General features: G+C 38.9%; 1 protein-coding gene across 5 annotated transcripts in view; it reads right to left on the bottom strand.

The window, feature by feature from the left end:
- Positions 1-22,147, bottom strand: part of PAPLN (papilin, proteoglycan like sulfated glycoprotein) — a 149,165-nt gene that overhangs the window by 21,833 nt on the left and 105,185 nt on the right. For 4 of the 5 annotated variants that reach the window (XM_089686871.1, XM_089686872.1, XM_089686870.1 and 1 more), the window contains 10 exons: positions 20,456-20,586; positions 20,100-20,223; positions 17,276-17,356; positions 15,989-16,161; positions 15,184-15,307; positions 14,974-15,100; positions 9,694-9,753; positions 7,052-7,259; positions 2,584-2,760; positions 1,077-1,233 (listed from right to left, as the gene is read on the bottom strand). In XM_089686871.1, coding sequence (XP_089542997.1) covers positions 1,077-1,233; positions 2,584-2,760; positions 7,052-7,259; positions 9,694-9,753; positions 14,974-15,100; positions 15,184-15,307; positions 15,989-16,161; positions 17,276-17,356; positions 20,100-20,223; positions 20,456-20,586 — 1,362 coding nt within the window. The remainder of the gene's footprint in view (positions 1-1,076; positions 1,234-2,583; positions 2,761-7,051; positions 7,260-9,693; positions 9,754-14,973; positions 15,101-15,183; positions 15,308-15,988; positions 16,162-17,275; positions 17,357-20,099; positions 20,224-20,455; positions 20,587-22,147) is intronic. The other variant, XM_089686874.1, reaches the window with a different exon arrangement.

Here is a 22,147-nt window from a genome sequence, read left to right as displayed (position 1 = left end):
CTTTTTTGAGTTTGGGAAAGGACACAGGGGCCCCATGATCCCCTATTGCCCGGGGGCCCCATGAGTTGTCAGTCCGCCCCTGATACCAACCACCACCACCTGTAACATTTAAACTGACTATACACATGGCAAACCAATGGAGTGATTGTACTTTCAATTCCATTTTTGTTGAGGGCTCAAAACTATCAAAGACATAGGAGTAGATTGACTAAAACTGGAGCACTCAGAACCTGGGATATCTGTGCATGGTAACCAATCAGCCTCTAACTTAAGCTTTCTCTATTAAGCTTTGGCAAAAAAAATGGAAGCTGATTGGTTTCTTAACAGAGTTGTACCAGCACCAGATTTTGCACTCTCCAGTTTTAGCAAATAATCCCCATAGGATGGTGGTTTCAACTGATCCCAAGGAAATGAGATTGAAATTATCTGATTAAACTAGGCAGAAAATCAGATTGCTTTCCATGACATTGCCTCCTTTTTTACCATTTTTGGTAAATTTTTTGCCCAGTTTCACCTTTACAATCAACTTTCACCTTTACATTCAACCAAATTCTAGTGGTTGATCAAACTCAGGCATAGTATATTGTGGTAGAGTCCTTAGCTTCTGGCAATTACTTGCAATCTTATTTTTGATTCCCAGTGGCTCAAAATGGTTGAAATAAACTACATTTGCAACAATTATGGCCAGCCTCAGAAAAAATCCTAGATATACAAGTAGGGATTTTCCATTTCATGGGACAAGAATCATTTTAACTAGCTACACCACAACTGGCAGCTCTACCCAAGAGGTTCATGAGCTGCAAAACACCCCTCACATTATCATGAAACGTAAGCCCAGCAATTCTGCACAGAAACACCATTTCTACATTACTTCTACTTGCATCTATACCTGATTCTTTCAGTCATAAAACCTAAACTTATGAATGTAGGTAATGACAAGGCCAAAGACTGATCAGTCAATTGTCTTTAAAATACCCCAAACTCCTTCATAGCAATGGACATACAGATTTAATTCCAGGTCTGTTATTATCAAGGATTAACCTATGAACAGTAGCACAAAAACAAGCTAAACTTACGTTGTTTGTGATAACAAGGCTGCATATTACAGCTCTCAATAACACCTGGCCTTTCAGGCTCATAGGCTTCACAAGTCTCTGGTTCATAGAAGTTTCTGTCATTGTCAGCGCAAACCACTTGACGTTTTCTTATGCCATTATTGCAGCTTTTAGAACACTATACAGTGAATATAAGCACGGCAGACATTCATAAAATGTTTTAATAGTCAAGAAATTAAGAGTGAATCAATGCAACACACCAAGAGTTATTAGAGACTGTTATGACATACAGACTGTAGTAGATGCTATTAAGGGCCTTAAAAATTACATGGTCAAACCATCTAGGTTTAGCAAATTAATATCCCCTATCAGGCGACTGAATTGCAAAATAATAAATTGGAAATTATATATATATATATATATATATATATATATATATTAGTAATAACTAAAGATATAATTGCAATCACAAGTTGAATGCTATAAAAAAAATACATGTGCAATCACTACATGCAGTTACCACTATATCCTTTAAAGAATTAAATGTGAATTTCAATCATTTCAACCACCAATATTTGCAACCAAGCTAGAAGATATTTATTTTACTATGCTTGGACCAAAATAAACAGTTTTAGAAGGTGTTATGCAATGTTTCAAATGGTCTTGAATGCGTACTACCAATGTTATACATGCTCACGTTATCAGTCAACAGCACTTTACGTGAGGACAACGTCTGTCGGGATTCCTGCAGATCGTTGCTCCCAGAGCCACTGCTTATTAGTTAGTTTATAACATTACCAGCATGGAGCTCTTGTGAGTTAATTCAATTTGGTAGTGAATTTGACACAGTGTGGTGGTGTTTTAAAAGCACAAATATTTATAAAGATAACAAGGACTTATATTTGCATTTATTCGTGGATATTTAAACATGGACACATTGTCACTCAAATATTAGTGATTACGGATATATGATATATAATTGATGAGATTTAAGATATAATTGTTGCACTTGTTATATCATATATATTTTTTTACATATTAGTATTTTGGCACATTAAGATTGTGTTTGGTAGATAAGGTCTGCATTTTGGATGCGATATAATCGCATCCTGAGGAGCGCTTGTCTAAAGATATTTGCAGTTTACTATTCTTGGTTTCCAAGTATTAGCTGCTCCTCACTTCCCTTTAATTTTTTAAGAGTGTATGTATGTCCATTGGCGTCATCTAAAACTAAGATACATATTCTTATTTCTTATTTCTAAGCTCTAATTCACAGTGAAGGTTGGTTGTGATGGGCTACTGCACATATAAAGCAGCACATATTAATAGGAACTATTTGCTGTATAAGATAGTTTATATAATTGGCTTTATGGTGGAACTGCACAAAGTTTGGGAAACACTGCTCTACTGACAAAGGATTGAATAATTGATTGACCTTTTAGTCTACAGAGGTAAGAAAATCTACATCTTGAAATGTGAAATCCATGTATACTAAAAGTGTATGATATATAAAAATAACATTTCTCACCAAGCCCCACTCTCCAATGTGCCAGCCAATTTCCTGAACACAGTTTTCACCATAACACAGCTGGCTGTCTGAAGGCTTGACCTGATGTGTACAAGCTGTGTCCTGAACGATGGCGCCAGTGTCTGTTCGGCAAGTTACTGTTCGTTTCTGTATTCCTTCTCCACATTCTGCTGAGCACTGGAAGACAATACCTGATTTTTAATAACATATATATTTTTATTTTTTTAAAAATCATGACACGAGAAATCATAGTAATAAGAGAAACAAAGCAAGAGATGGAGAAAGATAGATAGGTAAATACCATTAAATAGCATAACTTTGTAGCGCCAAACCTGAAACACCCCAAAACTTAAACAGCTGTATGAAGAGAGAACTGAGAGTGACAACATCATGTCTTTTGTTCCTAGCTTTTGTCATATCGATAGAATTTGTGAAAATGAATAATAAAAAAACATGAGAAGATGTAAATACACTGCTCAAAAAAATTAAAGAAACACTTTGAAAACACATCAGATCTCAATGGGGAAAAATATCATGCTGATATCTATACTGATATAGACCAGGTAATGTGTTAGAAATGTAAGGATGCCCCATCGTTTGATTTTCCGGGTGTCTTTGAATTCAATCCTTTGTAGGTTGATAATTTTCCATCAAAGTGAAAAAATGATGCAGCAAGCTAGTCCTTTTTGCTGAAATTTCATTGCACCAACTCAAAATGGTACTCAGTTTGTATGGCTCCCATGTGCTTGTATACATGCCTGACAACGTTGGGGCATGCTCCTAATGAGACGATGCATGGTGTCCTGGGATATTTCCTCCCAGATCTGGACCAGGGCATCACTGAACTCCTGGATAGTTTGAGGTGCAACTTGGCGTTATCGGATGGACCAAAGCATGATATCCCAGAGGTGTTCTATTGAATTTAGGTCAGGTATGTGTGGGGGCCATTCAATAGTATCAATTCCTTCATCCTCCAGGGACTGCCTGTATACTCTCACCACGAGGCCGGGCATTGTCGTGCACCAGGAGGAACCCAGGACCCACTGAACCTGTGTAGGGTCTGACAATGAGTCATCCCGATACCTAATGGCAGTCAAGGTGCCATTATCTAGCCTGTAGAGGTCTGTGTGTCCCTCCATGGATATGCCTCCCCAGACCATCACTGACCCACCACCAAAACGGTCATATTGAACGATGTTACAGACAGCATAACATTCTCCATGGCTTCTCCAGACCCTTTCACGTCTGTCACATGTGCTCAGGGTGAACCTGCTCTCATCTGTGAAAACACAGGGCACCAGTGGCAAACCTGCCAATGCTGGTGTTCAATGTCATATGCCAACCGAGCTCTATGGTGCCGGGTAGTGAGCACAGGGTCCACTAAAGGATGTCAGGCCCTTAGGCCACCCTCATGAAGTCTATTTCTGATTGTTTGATCAGAGACATTCACACCAGTGGTCTGCTAGAGGTCATTTTGTAGGGCTGTGGCAGTGCTCATCCTGTTTCTCCTTGTACAAAGGAGCAGATAGCGGTCCTGCTAATGGGTTAAGGACCTTCTACGGCCCTGTCTAGCTCTCCTAGAGTAACTGCCTGTCTCCTGGAATCTCCTCCATGCTCTTGAGACTGTGCTAGGAGACACAGCAAACCTTCTGGCAATGACACGTATTGATGTGCCATCCTGGAGGAGTTGGACTGCCTGTGCAACCTCTGTAGGGTCCAGGTATTGCCTCATGCTACCAGTAGTGACACTAACCCTAGCCAAATGCAAAACTAGTGAAAAACAGTCAGAAAAGATGAGTAGGGAAAAAAATGTCAGTGGCCTCCACCTGTAAAACCATTCCTGTTTTGGGGGTCAACTCATTGTTGCCCATCTAGTGCACATGTTATTAATTTAATTAACACCAAAGCAGCTGAAACTGATTAACAACTCCCTCTTCTACTTAACTGACCAGATCAATATCCCAGGAGTTTCATTGACTTGATGCTATACTCTGATTAAAAAGTGTTCCTTCAATTTTTTTGAGCAGTGTATTTCAGTAGGCTAGGTTGATTTTTTTTCAGTGATTGTAACTATACATTGTATTTTTTGACTAGGAAAATAATGATATAATTATACTGTACACTCATTTCCATTTTTTGGAGTTGTCCAAAAAAAAAATCCTCTTACTGGAAAGATGTACAGAAGGGCACTGTCTGATAGATTTTTACTACATATAAATCGGATCCTGCTAACATACTATTAATCATCCTTGTAACCATACAGTCAAACAGAGAGCACACTGGCCTAGTACATTAATCTTAAAACATATTTTTATTTTTGTAAAAGTATTATACTCAAAAAATAGCGGCTATCACAAGCTCATAATATAAAAACAGCTCAGTCCAAGCCACGATTCATCATGTCACATGACAGGGCAATAGGACCTCCAACAAGTTAATGCATTTCAAGGACTAGCCTCTTCCTCAGAGGCAACAAGACTGACTTTTATAAGATGGTGTTAAGACTATTTGTGACAAGTGGAAGCGTCTCCGACCTACCCAGTGGGTGGGAACTGGCTCCACATGTCCTGTCAATCCCAACAAAATAAACAAACTTATGTGCATCAACTAGACTTGCCATACATAGCACTGCTTATGATCAACCAGACAAGTCATTATTCATATTAATATATTGTGTAGGTGTACAAGTACAAGCAGAAATAAAGATAAAAATATTGATAAGAAAAAAAAAAGAAAACCTTTTGTACCATCCAAAACCTGTCCCATGAGCAACATGTTCCACATTAACCGCCCCACATTCTCTCCACACAGAGGATAATGATCATGTTGGTGTAGCTGTAGTTTTAGGTTAATAGGCTTGCTTACCCATCTATCTCCTACTGCTCCCTTAGGATGGATGCTCATGTAGTACTCATATATGGCCTCTGAGATGAATGGTGCCCACACCATAGTGCACATGTAGCTGGCTGGAATGCATGCCCAATGCCGCTGTCCCAAAAGTGTAGGCTCTGTGCGTTCCAGCTGGTGCACAGCAGATCTGGCTACAGTTTGCCCATATAGCTGACTCCAATGATGGCAAAGGGGGCTCTAGCCTGACACACTCCACCGGCCCAGAAATCAGGCTACAAACCTGAAACAGGGCCATTCCGGTCTAAGTTCTCAGGTGGTGTGCACCATCTGCTGTAATCCTTCACAAAGAGGGGACATTTTGAGACACATGGTATCCTTGGACTGTTTTCCATCCACATATCAGGATATGCTCCCCACTCATGTCACTGATTGAGTGTCCCCCAGCTTGGCCTGGTTCGATTTCAAGGTTGCATAGTCAGATTATGAGATAACCCAGATTTAAAGTATATCACCTCAAGTGAGTCTGGAAATCCTCTATGGAAAGGTGAGGTCATTACAGCTCAGCATTTCCACCCCTGATGCTTTATACCTTTGCCACTTTTTAATCTTCCCTATCTAACCTCAGGACCCTACCTACTCTTCCCTCCACTTACCTTCACCCCTCTCTCCACCCCCTCCCCTTTTTTAAATTCTTCTTTCTTTTCTTTCTCTCCTCCTCCTTTCTCTCCTCCCCCTCTGCCCACTATAAGCTCCGCTTAGCCCCTGGGGAAGACATCAGCTTATGTATGTTAAAATAAATACCAGATCCTTTAAGTACAGACAGGCCTTCGGTTTACATGATAAATGAAATGGCTGTTACTCAGGGAAAGTAATGGCAAGGTCTATATCAGACGTTAAACAACAGGGAAGGAGTATCAGAAATGTACTATATGCAATATCTGTAACTAGGTTCCCTGTTGTAGGTCTACATACTAACAATGAGACATTCATATGTTTGCCTGTGAATGTACTGGTTGTGTTGTCCTAAATAAAGAAAAAAAAAAAAGAAAGAAATATACTGTAGATGTGGATTTCCTCTTTAAATATAATTGAATATGGAAGTTGGCATTGCAGACTTCACCTTCTGAAGATGCTAGTAGCATGGATATCATCTGTCAACAACGAATTTCTAATCTACACGCTTGTTCTTTATAGAAAACATGGCAGCATAGAAATATAGAAATGTCTTGCTTCTGAAAGTATGAACTCTGAGGCTTTCATCTGAAGCCTTACTTTGCTACATACTGTGATGTTGCCCCATAACACATGCAGCCAGTAAAATCAGAACCTTAAATCTGTATATTTGTAGCAACTTGGTGATGTTAAGTAGTTGGGTGCGAAGAGGAATCACAGCCACAAAAAGCTTACATTTCTACAATCAGTTGGGCTTTTGCAGTTGCTATATTGTTTCACGGACGTTTTTTCTTTTAAAAAAAAAAAAGCTGTGAAAGACCTCATTGTGAAATTATTACACAGGATTTATATAGTGCCAACAGGTTACGCAGCTCTTTAGAACATGAAGGTACAGTTACAATACAATTCAATACAGGAGGAATCATATGTGGAAGGTGGCACTCACTGTTGTCCATTGGCCTGTGTTCCATTTAGCGCATGCTCGGAGATTGCAGATCTGTTGGGTGGTTGGCTTTTCTATAAACGCAGTGCACTCTGCATCGTTTACCACTTGGTGGGAGGCTCGGCCTTCATAAGAAATGCAGTACACTGATCGAGTCTGAGTGCCACCACCACAAGTGGCTGTGCATGGTCCCCACTCACCAACCTTCCAGCTGAAAGTTATATGAAAAGCGTGAAGATGTTATAAAAATATTTACCCTACAGAAAGTTTGAAACAGAGCATCTGGCAATTAAGCTGATCATTCCATGAGCCACTTTTTTGAAGTTTCGAGAGCTCTCCTAGCATTCAATTTGTTTTTAAACCTGGAATTTAAATCTAAAGGCTTATATGTAAAGTATCATTATATCAGGTAAAGTGTTACTAAACTCAGGACCCTGTATTCACTATATCCGTTCTCCCACAGTACATACAACATGAAAATGCAATTATGTTAGTAAATAAAAACTGCTAAATATCTTTTCTCATCAGTAGTATATAGCAGTCTTGTGACTTCAATCAGTGTTCAGCCCAGCACTGGTTAAAGCTTGTAGGAGGAGTTTTCATTCTGCTCACTGTCCTATGAGACTACTCTGGACAGTGCTGATTGGCCCTGTGCTGATCACATGCACCCTCCCAAAGGGAAAAAAAAACCTCTCATACACACTGAACTGAGCATGTGCAAAGTGACTCCTAGAGCTCTGTACTATCAGCGAATGGATTGGGGACAATAAAAGAAGGGGAGGATCAGTGAAGACAGGATCAAACAGGCTTTTTAAACAATGTGGAGGATTAACCCCTTAGGTTCCACAGTGAGTATAATAAGCATACATTACTGCACATACAGCCTGATTTTATTGTTGTGGGTTTAGTAACACTTTAATGTTTATTTCAGTGTTTTGTGATCTGATTTTCACATTTGTATACGCTTGGTCTTCCAATTTTTTATTCTACTAAATAAAGAGATGTGTAAATTATCTGCTAGGGGGAGGTCTTTATTTCATTGCACTTACTCCCTTGCCTAATAACTACTGAGATATTAACCTCCTAAGAAGTGTATCCTTTGAGAGGCTCACATGACTAAATGCTGATCCTATAAAAGATTACCCATAGTACAGAGACATGGTAATGTTTTGGCAGAATTTTAAACTTATGATATGCAGGCTGAACATTAAAAAGAACGTCCAGAAAAAAATTAACATTTAAAGTCTGCTGATATGTGAGGAGTTAAATACAAGAAGGTGTTTGCCACCTCCTGGATCTCTCCCTTTTGCTGAGAATTCTCTAGTTCATTGAGCTCCAATAGTATAGTTTGTGCTCTGAGAGGAGAGTTACAGCCACTCTGCCTGCCCTCCTCTCTCCTGCCTGCCCTCTCTCTCCTGCCTATTCACAGAAAGCTTTAGATGTTGTGAATGGGTTCACAGAATGCAAAGTGTTCAGTGACTGGGGTGTCAGGGCCCCCCTATAATACTCATCGATACAGTGAATTGTAAAAAAAAACCCAAAAAACCTCTTTACACTTAGCTAATTGTGTGAATTCAGATTTAAAAAATTTATTTTTTTTCCCACAGTTCTTTAAAATAACTGCATATTACTTTTTCACTATAGGTTCACTATAAAACTGCACAGGGTTGTGGCCAAATTGGGTGGCAATTGGGTCAGTGGCATTCTTCTTTAGATACGATTGCTTTAATGCAAAATGCTCTTTTCAACAAGTATATTACATGCAGCATATAGAAAAAAAAGGTTTAAATCTTTGCACCAGACATGTAAGACCTTAAAGATTTAAGCACCCACTGCACCAGACCCACTTCCAGAGATCAGCAGAATGTAAAAACCCAAGGAGAAGCATCACACACTTTTTATTGATTAAATATTTTTCACATTTTGGTTGTGCATTAAACTTTTTAAATAAGTTTGGTTGCATTTTCTATACATAGATTATTACCATAAATTAATTTATCAGGGAAATGCTTCTATGGATTAAAGCAAAATGTTTATCCAAATTAAATTCTACAGTGTGAACAAGATTTTTGCACAATATTGCAATCTTGCAAATAGTAATATAAAACTTTAATCAATATATTTTACAGCCTATATTTTGCTGCTTTTATACAAAATAAAGTTTCTGGTCTGGCAGCCCTGAGCCAGCAACCGACTAGAGTATTTAAGAGATGGCATGTGGAATCAAGGAAATCTTGAATATTGTATGTGTGTATTTTAAGTCTATGTATGGCGTAATTACATGTCAATGATGGAACAAAAAAATGTTTCCAGCAATGTTGATCCATAAAATAAAACAAAACTTTAGCAGATGCCAATTCCCCAAAGTTTGTATGAACTCCCTGCATCATTTAATGCACAAATGGTCTGCAAAAAACATAGCTGGAGAGAGTAAGAAAGGTATTCATGTAATTTTCAAGTTTAGTTGGTCTTCAGTATTCACTGCATACATTCTTCCATGTAAAAGCGAAGCTTGAAAAATACAAGGCACTTCACTTATTGGTCACCAAGAGACTGTAGGTTTTAGTATTACCCTTCAGAAGACACTGAAGAGGTCAGCTGGTTAATGCAAAGCTGCACCCAGTAAGAATATTACTTCTGTTTACCTGGTCATTTTTGTGTTCACTATTCGACTCCACATTGTTGGCGGATATATGTAAGACATCCTTTTACACAGAATAAACACATATAAATGCATTGTATGCACAAAAACTACATGTACATTTACATTACAGTGCAAGTATTTTTTTTGGTGAAGAAGAAAAGAAAGTAGATTGTAGTTGTCCACTGTAATGAGTTTTTCCATGTGGTGGACAAGAAACCATACTGATCAAATTTAAGATTAATTGGATTCGAAAGGACTTCATAAATAAAAAGATCGAATTTTCAGGAATAATCAAATCAGTGAGGACCTATTTTAAGGGACAAGGAAATGTAAAATCCAAATAAAGAAGGATCTTTGCAGAGATCGCTGACCTTAGTCATTAAAGTAACACAAAGCCCTGGGTATAATTCACTAAACTTTAATCGCATGAGTCAAGTCAATCACATGACCAAGATGAGATACTGAAAATGTCAATTCACTATTGTTAGCATGCAGTATTCGCCAAGAGTAGGAAAAACACTTAGTAAATACTGCATAAAATGACCTTAAAGTCAATTCACAAAAGGAAATAAATAATGAAATGCATGCGGTAATTAAGTAGTGGTCCAGGCTTGCAGTACATACTGTTATCTGTCAGTACTGTCATGGGTTGTTAAGTGGCCGCTGAGTCCCTAACAACCTATGAGTCATCAGTTGTCAGCGGGGTTCCCCACTGACAGCTGAATATAAAAAAAAAAGAAAAAAAAATTGCCGGCAATTAAAAAAAAGAATGGTGTGGGGTCCCCCCCAAAATCCATACCAGACACTTATCCGAGCATTCAGTCTGGCAGGTCAGGAAAGGGGAGATGAGCGAGCACCCCCCTCCTGAACCATACCAGGCCACATGCCCACGATATGGGGGGGTGCTTTGGGCAGGGGAGCTTCCCCCCAAAGCAGTTTGTCCCTATGTTGATGGGGACAAGGGCCTCTTCCCCACAACCCTGGGCTGTGATTGTGGGAGTCTTTGGGTGGGGGGCTTATCAGAATCTGGAAGCCCCCTTTAGCAAGGGGGCCCCCAGATCCCCCCCTATGTGAATGAGTATGGGGTACATGGTATCACTACCCATTCACAGAAAAAAAAACTGTAGTGTAAAAAAGACAGGCTTTGACAAGTTCTTTATTAAAAGAAGGAAAATAAAAGAATGTCCCTTAAAGTAGATCCAACGCCAATCATGATGCCTGCCGCTACCCGGAAACGTGAAAAAAAAAAAGTTCCACTCCCGACGTTGGCTCCTGGCCGTCTGACTGCTCCGCTGGCTTGACAGTTCTTAAATATGTAAGGAGAGGGGCCACCCAGTGACATCACGCACGTGACCTGCCCCATGTGACATCATTGACCCAGCATGCATTTCTTTTTTCAGGTCGGCGGGCATCGTGATTGACGTTGGATCTACTTCGGGGGATATTCTTTTGTTTTCCTTCGTTTAACAAGGGACTTGTCAAAGCCGGTCTCCTGTATTTTTTCACACTACAGGTTTTTTGTGAATGTACCCCATACTCATTCACATGGGGGGGCGGGATCTTGTGGCTCCCTTGTTACAGGGGGCTTCCAGATTCCGATAAGCCCCCAGCCCGCAGACTCCCACAACCACCAGCCAGGGTTGTGGTGAAGAAGCCTTTGTCCTCATCAACATGGGGGCAAGGTGGTTTGGAGGGCATGTGGCCTAGCATGGTTTAGGAGGGGGGGTGCTCGCTCACCCCCCCCCCCCCTTTCCTGACCTGCCGGGTTGCATGCTCAAATAAGGGTCTGGTATGGATTTTAGGGGGAACCCCCACGCCTTTTTTTAAACTTTTGGCATGGGGTTTCCCCTCAATCCATACCAGAACTGAAGGGCTTGGTATGGATGGATGGAGGGGGGAACCCCATGTCATTTTTTAAATAATTTTTTAATTGCCAGCAATCCTTTCTTTTACATTCAGCTGTCAGTGAGGAACCCCGATGACAGCTGAAACATTAACACATGGTTGTCACTATTAAAATACCGCACGACTTGATCAAATAACTCGTGACGTATTTTAGTAGTGTTTTTTAGTGAATTCAAACTTTTTTTTTTTTTAATGCTGTGCAGTATCCTACCACATACTGCAATGCAGTAAGATACTGCTTAGTGAATTGTGCCTAATATCCTTATGCACCAAAAATAATCCATACACATTCACTACCTAACAGACCTGTAATCTATTTTTTAAAAATAATTTCTTACGTGTGCCTTCTTATAACATCCTTCATGAACTCTTGAACCTATACTTTTCAACATCAAACTGTGCATGTTAGCTACAGTTAGGACCATATATATTTGGACACAGGCACAATTTTAGTTTTTTTCAGGTATTTACCAAAACATATTCAAGCTATAGTTATATAATGGATATGGGCTGAAAATGCACACTCAGGTTTAATTTGAGGGTACGTACATCCAAATTGGAGGAAGGGTTTAAGAATTACAGCTTAGCCAGTAAGTAGCCATCCCCCCTTTTTCAAGGGACCAAAAGTAATTGGACAATTGAATCAAAAGCTGTTTCATGACCAGGTGTGGGCTACTCCTTTATTTATTGGTGAGCTCAACAACATAAAAAGGCATGGACGTCCACGGAAGACAACAGTGGTGGATGATCGCAGGATCCTCTCTATGGTAAAGAAAAACCCATTCACAACATCCAGACAAGTGAAGGACACTCTCCAGGAGGTGGGCGTATCATTGTCAAAGTATACAATCAAGAGAAGACTTCACGAGAGCAAATACAGTGGGTTCACCACAAGGTGCAAACCATTCATAAGCTTGAAGAATAGAAAACCCAGATTAGACTGCCAAAAAAAATCTAAAAAAGCCAGACCAGTTCTGGAAAAGCATTCTTTGGACGGATGAAACTAAAATTAATCTGTACCAGAATGACGGGAAGAAAAAAGTGTAGAGCAGGCTTGGAACAACTCATGATCCAAATCACACAACATCATCTGTAAAACATGGTGGAGGCAGCGTGATGGCATGGGCATGCATGGCTTCCAGTGGCACTGGGTCATTGGTGTTTATTGATGATGTGACAGAAGACAGAAGCAGCTAGATGAATTCTGCAGTGTTTAGAGATATACTGTCAGCCCAGATTCAGCCAAATGCAGCAAAGTTGATTGGACGGCGCTTCACAGTACAGATGGACAATGATCCAAAACACACTGCAAAAGCAACCCTGGAGCTTTTGAAGGAAAAGAAGTGGAATATTCTGCAATGGTCAAGTCAATCAACTGATCTCAACCCAATTGAACATGCATTTCACTTCCTGAAGGCCAAACTAAAGGCAGGAAGAACCACAAAAAAGAACAACTGAAGACAGCTGCAGTTAGAGCCTGGCAAAGCATTAGAAAGGAGGAAACCCAGTCTTTGGTAAGGTCCATGGGTTCCAGACTTCAGGCAGTCATTGCCAGTAAAGGATTCTTAACAAAATATAAAAAATGAACATTATATTTATGATTATATTCATTTGTCCAATTACATTTGAGCCCCTGAAAATGGAGGGACTGTGTATGAAAATGGTTGCAGTTCCTAAAATTTGTACTTAATATTTATGTTCAACCCCTTGAATTATAGCTGAAAGTCTGCATTTATTCTGGTGGCATACAGAGTCAAAAAGTATAAAAATTGTGCCTGTATCCAAATATATATGGACCTAACTGCATGTTCATGTGCACGGCTTTATGCACACTACAAGTCTCAGTCCCTAGTCCATTTCAGGAGCAGACAAAAGAGGGTGGCTACATTCATAGATGCAATGGGGAAGATTTACTAAAACTGGTGCAGCTGTGCATAGTAACCAATCAGCTTCTAGGTTTTATTGGTAAAGTTTAATTAAACAAGCTGAAGTTAAAAGCTGATTCTGTGTGCACCAGTAAATCTCCCCCAATGGGACCATGAAGGATGAACATACCCACCTTCTGACAGTAAATCTGATCACAGAAGCAAAACCAAAAGTAATTTGGAGATTTGGGGAAGGCTGGTAGAAGGTACTTTTTGAGTTAAAGAGTACTTGGATAGGTTTCTTTTGTTCTTTTAAACCTGAGTTTAGTGTCACTTCAGGAACAAGAATGAGAAAATCAGATTCTTAGAGTCATAAGAAAGAACTGACCAAAATACCAGTATTATGAGATAAGAAGAATAATCTAAAGACTTTGTCAAAGGGCCTCTAGTTAATGCACCTTTCCTACTTCATTTTTGTTTTGCAGGTAACATTTTTATATATCAGATACCATATTTCCACTGCTTTTCTGAAAATGAGTGACCACTAGAGAAGTGTGTAGAGCCAATCCAGGCAGCTTGCTTTGTTACCTTGGTAGGTGCATAGAATAATGAAAAACAATGGTATGAATTTGCATTTGATGCCATTTTCAGACACATTTTAATGTATTATACAATAAATGTACTATTTTTCTATTTAGTAAGCAAGATCCTGTGCTTTTACAGATGAGTTTTTTCTTTTCAAAGTAAACCAAATCAGGTGGCTTTACAGCACTAGGTCCTTCAACCTACCAGGAGCTACAAACAAATGTGCCATAATAGCATTTTTACTCCACAAAGTCAGATGTTACCATTACAGTGATTCCTGCTCCTAGACTGCTACTTTTAGAAAAGGACATTGGGATCTCATGACCTAACTCCTGAAGACTATTGTTTTCGTATTTTCACAAATACAACATAATTTTTTTGAGGGAAAGTTTATATTGCACATTCCGGCCTTTCTGTTGCTGTCTTTATCCTAATGCCTTAACGTTTACTTGAAAATGGTAAAAGGATTGTTTTGCAGTTTTTGTCTTAAAAAACAAAGTATCAGAACACGTGCCCAGGATAAAGACTAGAGTTGTATGTAGTCCCTTGGGCCCAAAATGTTCAGAATAACAAGGGAAAGTGAATTATCTTGATGACGATTCCATTGATGCAATGATGGGAGGCAATAGCTGGAGTCAGGGCTGTATTCCTATGTGGGGACATGGGCCCAGTGGTAGATGTCAATCTGCTTCCCCTGTACTACACCACTGGATACATAATAAAATAAGCATAAATACAATATGCAGAATACATATCAAATGGATATTTGTAGTTGTGTGGTACTTTGAAATAACTGTAAAACAGATTATGGAAATCAGCAAAAAATGTAACAATTATAATAATGGATGTCTAAATTTAAATGTCTAAATTTATAGACAGAGTTTATATTATGTAAACTGGAACAAAACCATACTGCATTATCTCACCTTTTTGTCTGTGGGCATTGCTGAGTGCTGCAGGTTCGGTTGCTTGGTGGAGCTCGTTTGTCTCTACACATATAATCTGGGTAAGCCTCATTGTCTATTGTGCAGAACACTAAGCGGGATTGGTAACCTATAAGAGTATATATTTATAAATAAATAATCATAAAGCTAACACTAATAATGAAAAAAAAAATCTTATCTGCATTCTCTTACCTCCTCCACACTCTGCACTGCATTCACTCCAAGAGCCATAGCTCCACTGGTAGTCATCTGTTTCCTCCTGGTTGGGTAGGTAGTATTGATATTGTATTCCACGGTTGGATTCTAGTCCAATGAGCTAAATTTAACAACAATTATTAAAGCCAATTAAACTATAATTGAAATGTCAGCATGGAGGATGATAATAGTTTTTTGGGAGCTCAGTTGCTATAAACTCCTACTGGAGTACCTAGTCCAGTGCCAGGGAAATTGCCATCTCTTTTACCTTCAGGCTAATGAAAATAATTTCTGTGACCCCCACCCTCTGAACTGAATATTCTCTTGTTTGGAGAGGGGTGAACGGACTGTATAAAGTAAAATAAGGCAGTGGCAGACACTCCCGCTTTTAGAATTAGTGTTCACAGATGTCAAAACAGCAAGCAGTGGGTACAAGGGAAAATGTCTTGCCTTGAAAATGCAGTTTATGTTTGCATTTACATGTACTTGTATTTGGGGGCAAAGATTAAATCAGGGGCACCAGAACACAACTTGCTGCATTAACAAAAATGGCAATAAATATGCCAAACTTGGCGACTGCAGAAATGAACACAAGTGTACAAAGCTCCACAAGATCAAATCAAAATTCAACACTGCCTAGTAAAAAAAAAAACAAAACATAACAAACCAAAAAAAACACAAGCACTTACACTGTTTAAATTGACAAGATATAGATACATTTCTCATTTCCAGCGGTTCTGTGCATACTGAAGCTATAATACACAATAAGAAAGGTTTGTCTGTCCTTCATTTGTCAACATACCTCAATAACCAGGGGTTCTGTAGTTGGTCCCCTGGCTGTTAGGACCTCAGGTGCAAGGTCTCCCTCTGATCCTCGATAGTAATGAAGGATGGTGCTGGCTATGTGCAGAGCCCGGCTGTATTCTATAGTCCAATGTCCATTCAGGTAATACTCACCACGTACATTCTTTACAGCTGAGAAGAAAAACATATAACTATTAGATAAAATATACATTATTCTGTATAAGTTTTTCATAACAAAATGTTTATATGGTTTTCTTTTGTATATGTATTACTCTAAAAAAAATTCTATATAATATTACATTGCCGATTCATGCTAATGCTAATTTCCCTATCATGGTCCTTATATGCAGACTACTGTGAGCGCTAGTGCTACTGTCTTACATTAGTTTGAGACCGTTCAGTAGAAAGACTTGTGAAATTGGACTGCATGTCATCTGTGTATGAGAAAAGTTCTAGCTTTTAACAGACTCATAGAGCAAGTGCTATAATGCCTGTGATCATATAGGAGAGATTTCGGCTCAATTCCTCTCTCGATGACTATACATACTGAAAAAGGTAGGGATGGAAATATTTCACAAAAAGACAACAGAAGGCAATAACACATAACAGAACTGTCAGCTTTCTTCACACTTTTTAAGCAAAGATATATTTTTTTTGCACAGCCACAGGATATCTACTTCGCAGATAAAACATTAAATAGTAAATCTTGCCAAATGCCTAATAGGACCTCCTGAATACAACCGCCATCGTGTCGTCAAATTTTGTAAATTTGTAAAAAAGAACAAAATATTTTATGGTTAAATAAGTTATTTGATAATAACTTATAAGAATTTGCCTGAAAAATGTTAATACATGTATTATTTTGGAATAGATTGACCTCAGAAAATGGGGTTGATTTACGAACAGCAAACAGGTTGTTCACTTTGCAAGGGAAGTTGCACTTTGTTAGGGAGTTTTGCCCCAGAGCTTAATGAATGAGGTGAAGCTCTGCTGAATTCTGTCATCCAATCATGTGCAAGAAAAAAATCAAGTTTTTTTAATTTTCCTTGCACATCATTGACATTTCCCCACATTCATTAAGCTCTAAGGCAAATGTCTTTGCACAATGAACAGCCTATTTGCCTTTACTAAATCAACCACAACATGTTAATAAAGCAGTAATGTTTTTACCAATAAAGAGCTATGTATTATACCTTCATGTTTCTTGTAATAAAGTTTGGGTAATACATTGCACTTTAAAACTGTAATTTCCAGTTTAAAACTTGCGCGTTCATTCTGAATTTACCTAAAAAGTTCCTTGTGGGAGTGATTTCCTTCACCTGAATATTGACTGCTCCAGTTGGAATGGTGAAGAGTTGGCTGTATCCTAGAATACCAAAAGAAAATTCTAAATAATACTATTATATAGACATATTTTTTTTAATACCCTTTTTATCATATTATCCACGTTCTTGGGTTCTATAATATGTCCCACAGCCATTCCCACAAATTTTTTTTACAGTACACTAGCAACAGTATGCCCCTTTGTTGACCGTGTCGAATACAGAAGGTCTTGTCACTGCAGTGAAGAGCAAAGAAATGTGCACTGGTACAGTGGCAACAATCTCTAAAGCATATGTTGGCGCAGTGGCAGCAAATGCAGACGCAGGTGGTGGTGTAGTGGTGAGTGGAGAGAAGTGGTGAGAGTAAGTGGGCAAGATGGAGATCAGGAGCAGTGGTGAGAGTGCAGGAGGATGGTTGGTGTGCAGGCGCAGTGGTGGGGTTGTTTCAGGCATGGTGGTGAGAGAAGGGGGGTGCAGGCACAGGGTTTACACAGTCATTATAATCACCATCTCAGCAGCACACAACACCAACTCCTGCGCCCAGCCTTTGCTGCTGGCCAGTAGGGCTGTATCTGGAGTTACAGCTGACAGCTTCTCACAGAGGCATCACTCACCACTTCATCTGCATGCACCCTCTTCACCACCACTGTGCCAGCAACCCCAACAACCCCACCCCCACCCTATTACCACTTTGCCAGCAACTCCCCTTCAGCAACACTCTCACTAAATGCTACTGCCACATATAAAAATTGCAGCAGGATATCAGTGAGTTAACAGCAGAGGAAAGGGAGAGTGGAATAGATTAGCTGTGGGGAGGAGGGAAGGGGTATGGAAACGGTCAGAAAATACTGCTTGAAAGTTTCCTTATCCATTAAGTTAAAGGAGAAGTACAGCCGCATCCTGGATCACAGCAGTGCAGCTCATTCTGCACTCCTGTGACCCGTTTTTCAGCCAACAGCAGGCTAAAGTCTGCTGTCAGATGACGTCACTCAGCCAGTCCAGGCTGAGGAAAGATCCCCACTTTAAAGTCAGGATCCACCCAGATCCCTGGACCAACATCTGGCCCAGCCTCTCAGCGGTACGCCGAGAGCCTGAGCCAGCTGCTCCTGCTCCAGTGAGCGCGATGGGGGGGGGGGGGAGAATAGCAGAAGAGCGATTACAGTCACCAGTTCTCTGCTCACGGAGCACTGAGATCAGTGGTCTTTGATCTCTCAGTCTTAGAGTCAACGGGGGACAGATGCAGCCTCGGACCAATGCTGCATCCATCTAGGTAAGTATGATTTCTTGAAAAAAAAAATTTTACTTCTGTTTTAAATTTTAGGTTTTTTTTTCAAAATATTACCAAATGATCCTTTTAAGAATAAAAGTGTCACACTTTGTACACTCTGATCTGCTTTAAAAAATATTTGCTTTGCTAAGCTCTCATAGATATGATATGTCTCCCGCACATCTCCTCTTCTCCTTCCCATCCTCAAAGAAATGACATCATGCACATTGTTTACATGTCTGCAATTGGAATCCTGGAGATGTAAATGATTCTTGCAATGAACCATCAACCAGAGCAAAGTTCTGGTGTTGCCGGGTCATTTCCAGCAAGTTCCCAGGAATGATTGTTATTTTTTACATCCTTACCTAATACTTACTTAAAATAATGATACAAAACTTTAAATAGTTTAGGAGAGAAGGGTACTAAATAATGTACACCGCTGCTGCCCCCAGGATTTCGCATGGACAGGAGCAAAAGAAAGGGACCTGAAGAGGCTATAGGGACAGCCAGCTATGCCACCAGAGGGGTAAATATTTGCATATGCATGCAGTGTATATGTATGTGCATAGATGGTACTGCTGTCTTATGTATAAGAGGGTGGTGGTGAAAATAATCATGGGGTGTGCTGTGTGGTGGGTTGTATATACTTGACTCCTGCACACTGGAAAGTGATCCACCACAGATTACTTTTTAGAGCTTTGGCTAGTGTGAACTTATCTTTAGTAATGATTAAGAGTATGTAAATATCCAAAGGTCTGGGCACAGGTGCCAATAGGGAACAAGAAAAAGGGCACATGGATATCATGCAATAAAAACAGTGTGTTTAATATTAATAATAGCAAATAAACAACTCAAAACATCACTAGGAAATCAGCATTTCTCGGACCAGTGTAATGCAATCAGCTGGCAGCCTGCATGCCAAGGTCAATGGTGGGGCTGTGATAGAGATTTTGCGACTGTCAATTAGTAACTCTCTAGACAGGTCCCGCTCTAAGATCTCTAACAAGTGGCAAAATGCAATCCCCTGACTGGCTTGGAAAATGCTTTTTCCCCATCGATGTTTGTGAGGTGCTTATCTGCTTTAATTATTAGACAATTTTTTACTGCGCAAAATCCGTATGCCTTTTTTATTGCTCTCAATTGTTAACATAAAAAAAAAATTGTGCTTTGGCTTTATGAAACTTTTGTCCTCCTTGTGTGTACCTTGGGTGTCAAGGATTAATAACATCTGCTTACGGTGGACACTGCCTACACAGTATTGTGTGATTCTGTCTTTTTTCCTTTGTTTTTATGGGCACAGGTGCACCTTTTTTATCTTGAAGAAGTATGCTGTAATAATTAAAACATGCTATATTCACAACTGTGAAAATGGTATGATAATATTCGTTATAGCATGAAAAATATATAAATAAAACATTTGATATTATTAAAATGATATATACATAGTTAATTTAAAAATGTTTACTTGCCATGGAGTTCTTGTAAGATAAAAGAGCAATAGAAAGACCTAAGGAACATACCTTTTGATAATGTAGGTGTATCATAAGATCCTTTGACCTCATAGCAGGTGTTACCATCCCCTCCACACACCAGGCACCGATCCTCTCTTTTAGATGAATCCAGAACGTGGTCACAACCAACAGTCTAAGTGATCAAACCATCCAAATTCAAGATGTCACAAACAAAAAAAAAGAAAATAAATAATTGTTAGGTAGAACTGCCAGTAGCTGGCCTATTAGCAAATGCAACAGTAGATTTATAATTGAAAAGTAATTCCTCCTTTATTAATATTCTACAAAATGAAAAAAGGAAATAAGCTTTACTCCCAAAATTGCTGAATATGCTCCATAATATGATAGAATTTTAGATAACTTACCTTACAGACCCCCTCTACACAGATGTCTCTTCTGCCTGGCTCACATGGGGTTCCATCAAGAACAGCACTCTTGTGCCTATAGTAAAAATTCTCTCCTTTGGGTATACAGTTTAACTCACACTTGTTGGATGCTTGAAATGAAAATGGAATAATGTATAACTTTCTCATTCAATTTAATATAATTTCACATTAGTCATAACCTTTATTCTTTTTTGTTTGGAACACCAATCAATATTTATTTATGTCAATGTTGTAAATTAGTGAGGTAAAAATGTACAAAACATTAGTACATTTATATACTTGAATATGTATGTCTAGGGTGCCAAGTGATTATCTTATGATTTGTTATCTGGCAAAAATTACACGGTCTTGGGTGGGTCCACCACATTAGGGGCCAGGTGGTGCCTTATGGCCGTAGCCTTCCAGAAGATGATTTCCGGTTTTAAAATCATCTTCCGGAAATGCTATCTAAGCATTTCAGACTCCACCATAACAGAGACCCCGCACTACTTAGATTTGTAGGGATTGACAAAGTGACCCCACATTGGAGAGGGACCCACAAGAAACGAGCTGTCTCTCAAATGGAGACCAAGTGGGTTTACGAATTGGGCACTTTATATCCCATGGGTCATAATATAGAAGTTGACCTTAATTGTTTTATTGACAATAGCTGAAGTATTATCTTATGATGATTTTAGTCTGCAACAGCTTTTGTTTTTGACTTTTTACCACGGGTATTTTTATGACTTTTTACCACGGGTACTTTTATGATTTTACACATACATTTTATATCTCCATTTGCACACTACTCTGTTTTTTATGTAATTTATATGGCATATATAAAGGTTTGGGGGTTCTTGACAAAAAATTATGTTGTCTTGGATTACTCTGTTACTTTTTTTTTTTGCTACATTTACACCTATTTTGCTCCATTTTGGCAAAATAGGATTTTAACTATTATTATATTATTATTATCTTTTTATTTCTACTACGGATATTATATATAATAATATTTAATATGGATATTACGTATAACAAATTTTAGTATGTAGTTTTAGTAAAGTTGGGCGTTTACATTGGATTACTTTTATATGATTTTTACATTATGTTTTATATATATTTCCTTTTTTTCTGGTCTATAGTGGCAAGACAGGACCAGAATCATTATTAATATTGTTACTATTATAATGTGTTTTAATTGCTGACAAACGTTACTAGGACATACAGAGAATGGCGTTCATTTGTTATGGATCTTTTAATGTTACTATTATCTTATTGAATTTTGTAATATACAATTCACTATATTCGTAATACTTAATAGCTCTATTATAATATAGCACAACATTGTTAATATGCCCTGAACCATGCATCAGGAATAATGAGTTTGGGTATGTTAGCTATATTGTGATATACAAATTATACACACTATATTACTACAGTTTCCCCTTTTTTTCCCATGTTCAGTTGGTCTCTGAGCATTTGACGTTTATCCCTTACAGCTGGATGCTTTTACCCAGCCTATATGAAAAGATCCTATGACAAAATGGCACCGATGTGCTCGTGCGTTTTGCCGATCATCGGCAAAATGGCGCCGATGCACGCGCATGCGCAGTAGCTGATCATTGGAAAAATGGCGCTGATGTGCGTGTGCACTAGCTAAAATTCAGGAAAATGGCGGTGGCGCGAAAATAC

This window comes from Staurois parvus, unplaced genomic scaffold (genome assembly GCF_062004578.1).
Source record: "Staurois parvus isolate SC_StPar_1 unplaced genomic scaffold, SC_StPar_1.0 ptg000414l, whole genome shotgun sequence".
Taxonomy (NCBI): Eukaryota; Metazoa; Chordata; class Amphibia; order Anura; family Ranidae; genus Staurois; species Staurois parvus.
This window is presented reverse-complemented; position numbering and strand designations above follow the sequence as displayed.